The sequence below is a fragment of the Trachymyrmex cornetzi genome, unplaced genomic scaffold (assembly GCF_001594075.2).
Source record: "Trachymyrmex cornetzi isolate Tcor2-1 unplaced genomic scaffold, Tcor1.1 scaffold9, whole genome shotgun sequence".
In the NCBI taxonomy this organism is placed as follows: Eukaryota; Metazoa; Arthropoda; class Insecta; order Hymenoptera; family Formicidae; genus Trachymyrmex; species Trachymyrmex cornetzi.
In genome coordinates this window covers 1,021,312-1,031,158 of record NW_017300244.1, presented here as the reverse complement: position 1 = coordinate 1,031,158, position 9,847 = coordinate 1,021,312, and the positions used below count along the sequence as shown (strand labels likewise).

The 9,847-nt window shown below is 35.1% G+C and overlaps 1 protein-coding gene across 2 annotated transcripts in view; it reads right to left on the bottom strand.

Annotated features, from left to right (window-relative positions):
• Positions 1-9,847, bottom strand: part of LOC108769373 (epithelial discoidin domain-containing receptor 1) — a 169,334-nt gene that overhangs the window by 42,855 nt on the left and 116,632 nt on the right. For both annotated transcript variants that reach the window (XM_018520313.1, XM_018520314.1), the window contains exon 7: positions 1,023-1,230. In XM_018520313.1, coding sequence (XP_018375815.1) covers positions 1,023-1,230 — 208 coding nt within the window. The remainder of the gene's footprint in view (positions 1-1,022; positions 1,231-9,847) is intronic.

Sequence of the window (9,847 nt, the reverse complement as noted above, 5' to 3'; positions counted from 1 at the left end):
GAGAGAGAGAGAGAGAGAGAGAGAGAGAGAGAGAGAGAGAAGTGGAACGGTGCGGAAGGGTGGTTACCATGGTTGTGCCAAATTGGAATGAAATGGCAGAATCGCAAAAAGAAATACATTCTCCATCGGCCATCTCTTCCCCGCGACCTCTCCAACTACGATGAAGGTTTGTATCACGAAACGATTTCGCGTCACGAACAGAAATTTTCGTCTCTAGTTCCGTCCGCGATGCGATGTCCCATGGCTCTTTTTTTCCTCCCGGCCATTGTTTTTGTCCGTTATGGCGCGCGGATCAGCGTGGAAATATATCCTCGTTCGAGGGTTTTAATGTATTCCGGAATTTCGACCGGCACGTACTGCTGGGAGCTGTCACGGGACGGATGGACGAGAGATGATGGATTCAGTGAAATTAAATGACGGATCGCGGTATCTCTTTTTAACTTCGTCATTCTTCCTACCACCCTCATGAAACGAATAAATTTCTATTGCCCTAGTTGCCTCGATCACGATTATGGAGATTTGGAAACATTGAATTTAAACTGTACGTTTGTATCAAACATGCGCGCGCGTGAGTAAACTGTAGAATAAAGTTTCATAAATTTCTCAAGAGAAAACGCTACGTGTTTTTCCGCTGACTTTGCGTTCAAAGATAATGTACAATTTTCTAAATTGGTACGCTCCTTACGTTTCGACGATTTCATTAGACGTTATTATTTCTTCCTTAACACTGGGAAGAAAAATTATTGCTCATTTAGAAAGGTTTTCCGTCTTATATTTATAAGGAGAAAGAATTGTTTTTTTTTAATGAAAGGAAAAGTTTAGTTTTTCTCTCTGTCTAATATTAGTTAAATGTTTATAAAGTGTAAATTCTATAATTAAAATAATTTTATAATTATGATGACTATTTCAAATATATTTACTGATGAAAGGTTTGAAAAGGCGAAAAAAGTAACATATACGAGCTCATATTTTTACAAAATATAAAAGAGTAAAATATCTTGAGATACAAATATTTGTCTTACCAGAATCGAAGGTGACTTCGCTGACCATGATCCATCGATCCGAGAAATGGAGTCTCAGCTTAACGAATTTTCCAACTCGGTGATGAAGCTTGATTGTGACGTTCCGAGAAGTCTCAAAGATCTTGTCCTCCATGTACGTGTAGGTAATGGGTTCCCCCGTGTAGTATTTCCCGCCAATACTGAAGAGTATGTCAATTTGCGAAAACACCTGTAGTCCGAAAACACATGAAAATACACGGAGTGTTCTGAGCGTGAATTAGTCGGTTATACACAGTAAAAAATCATGCGTCCATATGTAGAATTTTTCTTGTGTTACCACATTTTGATTATTACTTCAACGTAAAATAAACATACAACTAATATGTTATTATTTTTGTAACATTTTGATGTGTTAGATTCATGTCACCTTTCTAACTTAACAATTGCGTATGTCAATTAAAAATGGAATATTATTTTGAGTGTTTTTAACACAATTGTTTCAATTAATTTATATATCTCAAAGTCAATTTAATATCTAAGAATTTTTTCATTCACATTATACGAACAAAATGTTTTATTAACATTTTCTTACGAGTTACTGCAATTACTCTTCTATGTACTCTACTTATTTCATATGTTAGTTGTAAATCATTCTTAAAGTCAAAATAACAAATATAAATGTAAAGTATTGTGTCAATTATTTAACATTATTAGTTCGTTAATAAATAACACAAGATGAATGAGTTACTTTAACTTAAAATTTAGAGTGGATCTCCTGGGACATGTAAAAAATGTTAAAATTAACATTTTCTTTTTTACTGTGTATGAATAACTGCGTAAAAGTAATGTAGGTTTATTGTAGTTAATCGAGGGTTTTTAATTATTTATTAATAAATGATTTTAAGCCGAGAGAATGATAACGCAGGTACGGATTGCACAGTGAATAAGCACTTCAGTAAAATTTATCGTACATATTACGCGCATGAGTGTCTCGTCGGTATGAAAGAGGAAACACAGTACATATTTCGCAACGGCAAAATTCCTATTCCGCCTTCCGAGCTACTTTTTCACCTCCTGAACAACCGCATCGCATGCCCGTAAATTTTTGACCGCGGATAGCATTTTTCAGGGCTGACTACTTTCGTGGTCGTAAATTCACGGACGACGACCTGACAGGAAAGGAATTTCGTCGTCACGGAATGCCAGGCCCTTACTTGCTGCTCCCTGGCGAAATTGGAGTCGATGGAGATCGCGCTGCAAAATCGCGCTACCGAAATCGATTCCAATATTGATCGTCGAATTTGTGTGATTAACTGCGGCTGGTCCCGTCGCACCGAGGAAAAAATGATTTCTGCTACGGTTAAGCGGGTAGCCCGGGCTGATATGAAATAAAACGGATTACGCTAGTGGATATTAGGTAAAATGGATGCCGTGTGCACCGCGCGACGTTGATGGATAGAGTCGACTCGAAAACCTCACCGTTCGAAGAAGATTTACCGACAAAGTAGAGTGCGGATCGTTCTCGTGTGGTCGGAAGTATCACGAAAAGCCGTTATACTTTTGAGAACGTTATAAAAGTTTAATGTGTCCCTAAAGTTCGATGGAGTATATGATCTGATCATAAATCAACTATTATCCGAGGTATTATCCGTGCAGGTCGCGCTAGCTTTTTTTGTTAGTGGAAGTGTATCGAGATTGCATCCATACAATATACTTTTATTCGTTCGCCGGGCTTGACTTCACAATCCGTTCTTTCTTCCGTTCGTGCTATTTTTTTCTTTCTTTAATATTTTTTTTTTTTACAAAAGTCCACGTAAAAATATCATTTTTCGCGTCAACGCGCAAGTCGCAATCCGTTGGTAGATGGAGAAAGAAGAAATGAAGTCGCGCGCCGATCCGTTTCTCTTTGCGAAGAATAGCGATTCGTGAAGTTATCCAACACGTACGAAATCGGATTCCATAGCGTAAATGCCGGTGTCGGGAAAGCGCAGCGCGATTGTCTAAACGGTATCGTGTGCGAAGTGTGCTTCGTGTCGAGTGTGCGAAGTGCCTGTTGAATATTCGCAAGTCACGGTCCATTTGAAATTCCGAATATCCGGCAACGACGACGACGGTCACGACGGCGATGACGCGATGGATAATCTTGAATTCCGTAAGTTTCGATTAATGTTGAATAATTCCCGGGGGAGGTTCTTAAGTGGACGATAGACTCCGTTACTGTTGCAAGCACGCTCGCGGATGCCTTTCCCCCATCTTGACTTATGCAGTCCACTACGGATTTACCGAATCCGGAGTAATCTGTCGAGGAATTCCGTGTACGCTCGTATTCCGCTGGAATTGGAACGGGGGATGTATCATATCGCGTAAAGTTGATTGTCAAGGAATATAACGGCGGAGCCACATGTAACAGTTTGTAAGTGTCGGTCCTATAAAAGTTACCGAGTTACCGAGTTGCGCGATAAAACAAGTTTCCTCTACACATGATTTAGGTGAATGTATCTAATAATAAAGTATAGTTTCTCCTGTAAAAAATCTTTATCCCAAAACATTTAATATTTTTAAAAAGAATTTACGTCTATTATTTGATAATGCCATAATGCATTTTTTATGTATTTTACGCAATATAAAGTTAGAAAGAAAAGGATAAAAACTTTCAAAAATTAAGATGATCTTATCAATTTATAATCCTCTTAAAGACCTCAACGATTGTTACCATCGTTAAATATTGTTACAGAATAAGGTTATTAATTGGAAAGCAAAGAGATGCGATTTTTGATTCGTCACACCTAGGAGTTGCAAAGCTCAACAATGCTTTTAGTCAACAATCTCGTGCAGACACGTGAGATAATAACGCGTCGCCAAATTTCTCCGCGATGTCTATATCTTCCCGTCTCGCATTTTACACGTTCGATAGTTACTAGCCGTACTATAGAGAACCCGGAATACATTTCCAATGATGCGGCAGACAGGGGGAGTCGGCCTATCAGATTCGGTTATCCTAATCCGCGTCATGTAAATCCAATTTCCAGAGGTTTATCTCGCGGCAATGGCAGCCGGGAGCGATATACCGTGCGGCGGGAAGACGCGGGATTCGATGGTAACAGCAGGTAGTATCGACATGTCGATGCACCTTGCGCGAGGTGGGCGCGTAGGTGATGCATGAAGATAGGTCTCTATAAAACTCGTTTGAGCTTTCCATGCTATGTTATCGTCGAAAGTCTCTGGAAAGGTGAAGAGATACATATTTTTAGCACACGCATGTATAGGATAACTCCGGTATATACGCCGCACCTATTAAAAACTTAATTTATTAAGTATTATTTACTATGTTTATAATAAACGAACTATATCAGTAAAAGCTTTGTACTGTCTACTACTATGAACAAAATATTAGAAATCCGAAATATTTATTTTTTATATTAAAAAATAAACTTTTTGAAACCTTTGCATTTTTACCGTATATCCCATAGAGGTGGGATATATGGCTATTCATAGGAGGAGGCGGGTGTACGGCTCATAAAAAATTTACAAATAATGCATATAAATAAGACGTATAATCACACAATAACTTATAAAATATGTTTATAAAGTTTTATTAAGAAATAAGAATGGTAAATATGTATATAAAATAATAAATAATAATTATAATCTTCCTACATATATTACAAGTGTTATGACATGAGGTACATATTTCATATAATGCGTTTATTGCATTTAGTACACTGAATTCAATCTGCGCACGTTGTATGCTTTGGGCATAAATCTCGCTAAAAATGCCATATATCCCAAACAGGTGGGATATACAAGACAACAGACTAAACAAAGAATACGAAAACAAAGCACTTGTATTTTGCTACACAACATGCTTTACTATTCCACTACACGTATGTATCACCAAATAACCACCAAGTCTTTTACATGCCCTACATTAATCATTTTATGTAGATTATAATTTATGATGGCGTTACTTATTACAGTGTGACAAATCGATTCAACTCACAATAAATTAATATAATAAGAGATGATACTAGGCTAAGGAGATTCAATCAATTGGTGAGAATAATGCCTATATGAGCCAACACAGAGTGTTCATGTGTGAAACATTTTTAACTTTATTATAAGAATTTAAAATAATCTGTAAATGTTTCGACTCTCGTTTCGGGTCCTTTTTAGTACAAAGTTTTAAATGACGCAAATGTAATGAGAAAAACGCACGTTGAGGAATGTCCCGTGTAGAAATTTGTTAGGGATGGTATTATGTAACATATTTCTGATGAGGCCCTTATCGGGATTTGATAGGAATGCCATAAGTAAGGCTTCCTTATTTATATCTGATGAGGCCCTTATCGGGATTTGATAGGGATGTATTAATTTTATAAATACTTATTTATTAGGGCTGACTTATAAGGATCTGGAAAGGATTTATTAGGGATGCCATAAGTAAGGTTTCCTTATTTATATCTGATGAGGCCCTTATCGGGATTTGATAGGGATGTATTAATTTTATAAATACTTATTTATTTTAGGGCTAACTTATAAGGGCCTGGAAAGGATTTATTAGGGATGTCATAAGTATAAGGTTTCCTTATTTATACCTGATGAGGCCCTTATCGGGATTTGATAGGGATGTATTAATTTTATAAATACTTATTTATTAGGGCTAATTTATAAGGGCCTGGAAAGGATTTTTAAGAGATGCCATAAGTAAGGTTTAAGGTTTCCTTATTTATATCTGATGAGGCCCTTATCGGGATTTGATAGGGACGTATCAACTTTATAAGAACTTATTTATTAGGGCTAACTTATAGGGGCCTGGAAAGGATTTATTAGGAATGCCATATTAGTATGTTATTCTCCAGACAAAAATAAGCGACATGTATTTTTTTATATGTGCCTATACGTACTTTTAAAGGATAAAACACGCCTTGGAAAGAAATTAATTTTTCTCTTTCGAAGCGAATATCGTTGGAACTGTAAGAGATAAAAAAAAATTTCTAAAAGAGAAAAACCAAATTTTTTTCTAAAGGGTGTTTCACCCCCTAAAAGTGCGTATGGGTACGTACAAAAAAATACTGACTGGATGTTCAGTTAAATTGCACAAATTTCTATCAGGATTATATTGACAGATATATCACAACTATACGTTCATTAACATTCAGTGTTTGTGGATCATCGAAGTAGCAGTTTCCGTACGATTACAGAGGTCAAACAACGCGAACGATGGTTCGCATTCGGATGGGTGACCGTTTCAAATTAACATAAAATTAATTCCCGTAATATTTCCTCATAAGGCCCTGATAATTTTTCCTTACAAGGCCCTGATAATTTTTCCTTATAGGGCTCTGATAATTTTTCCTTATAGGGCTCTGATAATTTTTCTTTATAGGGCCGCGATAATTTTTCCTTATAGGGGCCTGGTAAACAATTTGTTACATGCCATGTAGGGCCCAAGTAATCTGCCCTAATAGGCCCCGATAAATTTTAGGGTATACTTATAAGGCCTTTTTTTAAGCCCTAACGATTTTGTACACGGGGTGTTCAATATTCAGGTTTGTTGTATATCAAATTGTTTGATTTATTAAATAAAACGAGTACGTATTGTATTATTTTCTTATTTGCTTAGGAAACTTATAAGAGAAGATTTATGTCACTTACATGTAACGTTGGTTTGGACATATAAATGTTTACAGATTATTTTAAATTCTTATAATAAAGTTAAAAATTTTTCACACATGAATCCTGTGTTGGCTCATATAGGTATTATTCTTCACCAATAAATTCATTAATATTAACAGTAAGAAACTGAAATCATAACACGATACTACACTGAAAAAAAAGATTGGTTGTTGCAGCAAATTAGATGGTTAAATATGGCATAGCATTTTTAATTGGCTGTAGCAACCAATTTTTGGTTGCGTTAGCCAATCGAAATCCTATACTGACATTGCGGATAGGCTAACACAACCAACAATTGGCTGCAGCAATAAAAAATTGGCTGTTGCAACCAATTAAAAATGCTATGCCATATTTTACCATCTAATTTGCTGCAGCAGCCAATCTTTTCTTTCAGTGTAATATAACATAAAGGCATGTAACAGAGTAGTTGCGGGAAAATTATCCCCACCCCTTCTATTTTTTCTGACTTCTGCGGCGTAAATCTCAGCGCGGCGTATTTGCCGGAGTTATCCTATATAAACGTGGATGCGCATGTGGATTGTCACACGTAATGTGATATACACATACCATACTAAAAGAAAAGATTAGCTGAATATGGCTTAGCATTTTTAAACATTCTACATTTCGTCTAAATTAGTCCGATTTAATCTATCGCTGCTTGATCGCATTGTTTTAACGTAAAATTTTAAACTTATATCATCCTAATTCGTTAATTACTTGTGAACTTGCTGCTGGATACATTATCTTCTAAATTAATCCGATTTAATCTATCGCTGCTTGATCGCATTGTTTTAATGTGAAATTTCAAACTTATATCATTTTACTTTCGTTAATTACTTGTGAATTCGCTGCTGGATACATCTATAGTTGTTAATATAGTTGATATGAACGTGTAAGATTATCATGAACATCCCGTATAAGACTTGCAATTTCTATAATTAATTATAATTATATTAAGTTACTATGAACCTTTGTCTAACTTCTAGTCATTTAATTTCAATTCATGTCAAAAATCAAATTATAAAATTATTAATTCAGGCAAAGTAAACTAAATTAATTACACTGTCAGTAAATCTCTAATACTTGTTATTATGTAAATAAAAAATTAATTACTTATGTTTATGACCATTTTCATCCTATTGATAATATGGCAATTGATAGATGAACGATGACGATATTTTTCAACAACCAGTATCGATAGATGTTGGTTGGTTGGACCCTGGCTTCATTATATGAGTGTGACTCTCTCACGACTGAATTTTTGGAAGAGGATATAATGTCAAGGATACAAGAGTAAATAGCTGGTATTTGTCGATATCACTTTGTTTATTTATTCCATAAACCTGTTGTCCAATGTAGATCATTTCTGATAACAATTTTTTGTAATATGATGGCTCTATGTCTAAAATTTCAATTTCATTCCATTTAAAATCATGATTATTCTTTAATCTATATTCCGAAATGACCAATAGATTCCCATTCTTTTTCTTAATGTCTGCACGAATGTCTTTAGTTCTAGTTTCCAATTTTCTCTTTGTTTAACCCACATATGATGCCTTACAATTGTTGCAGTTGATTTTATATACATCACATCGAGAATGGGAATCTAAAACATCTTTACTCGTCTTAATAATTTTTCCGAGTGAGTTAATCGGTTAAATGCTTTATTTAAATCATATTTTTTTGTAATGCTTCTAAAACTATCTGAAATTTTATTGAAATATTTCACATGCGCTTCCGACATCTTGATATTACTGAGGGGTCCTTATACATACTGTTACCGCCTGTCAGCTAATTTTCAAATTTGTAATTCTTAATTCAAGAATAAATAGTTTGTAAATAATGCGATTATTTATATAAGTTTATTAGAATCATATAATGATTTTAGAAACAAGAATAAAATATATTTTGCATAAATCTATTTATTATCGATGCCGTAAACATTTATATTTTATAATTATCCTAATTGAAGAGAACATTTTATATTTAAATGAAAGTAAATAGCATTCAAGAATAAAAATATACGTGTGAATCAGGAATTCATTTTTTTCTGTGGAGAAATCAAGGAAATGTCAAGGAAAATATTGAAAATATTCAAGGAAATCAGGGAAAAATTAGAGAATTTTTAAAATTTTTTAGAAAATTAAAATTCTTGCTTTAAAGAAGTTTAATATCATATATCACATCTACACAGTTTTGGAATACTACCAACGTAACAATTAAACGCAAGCAGTGTGTTAGCACTTAGCAATATTAATAGTAATTTACATTGCCATGTTAATTAAATTGCTCTTTCAACAAAATATTTCACAGTTTCTAAATCAAGACAAAAATACAAAAAAATTATAAAATATTATTAAGAGTTTTAGAAAAAGTCATGAAATTTTGTATGGAAATCAGGACAAAATTATAGAATTTTAGGATTAGGAATTTGTGATAATTTTGACTTCGTATGTAATTAAAGTAAGAACTTAAAGCGCTTACACATACACACACACACACACACACATCGATATTATGGTCAGGAAGCGAATAAATATAATTTATCGTAGAGCGTTATATATCGGATTATAGATGTAGCTCGAAAAACGTAGTGTACCGAACTATGTATTAAAAAGATTCCTAGAATAATTATGACAGCGCGTATTCCATTTCGTTCCATTAGCCGACCATGGAGTTTTATGCATTACGTTGAATAGATAACGCGCTTTCGTTCGGCCAAATACGTACCGGAGGAAACGTCCGTCAGCAAAATTGAAACGGATTTGAAAGAGGAAAGAGCATTCCTAAATAAAATCGGCACGCCGAACGCGCAGAAGACCGTTACATCGACCTTTACGCGCAATCACGCGAATTTATGCACTTTGACGAGGCGGCACTCTCTCACGCAAATGAATGAGAGAGAGAGAGAGAGAGAGATTTCTCTACTGCGAATCGGAATATCAGACAACGAGAGAATCTCTGTGATGAGCGTCCCGTTTCTCTTATTCTCTCTGACGGAACGAGTAACGCGGGTAAATTCATTTTTCGCAAATAAGCAGATTCGTCTCCCCTTTACGCTTATTGCATTACGACGCGCAGGGCGCACTCCAGAAAATTACCTGACGTACTCCAAAATGATCCGCGCGTGCTATTTCGCAGTAGATTTCCAGTTCCAGCGGCGAAGCCTG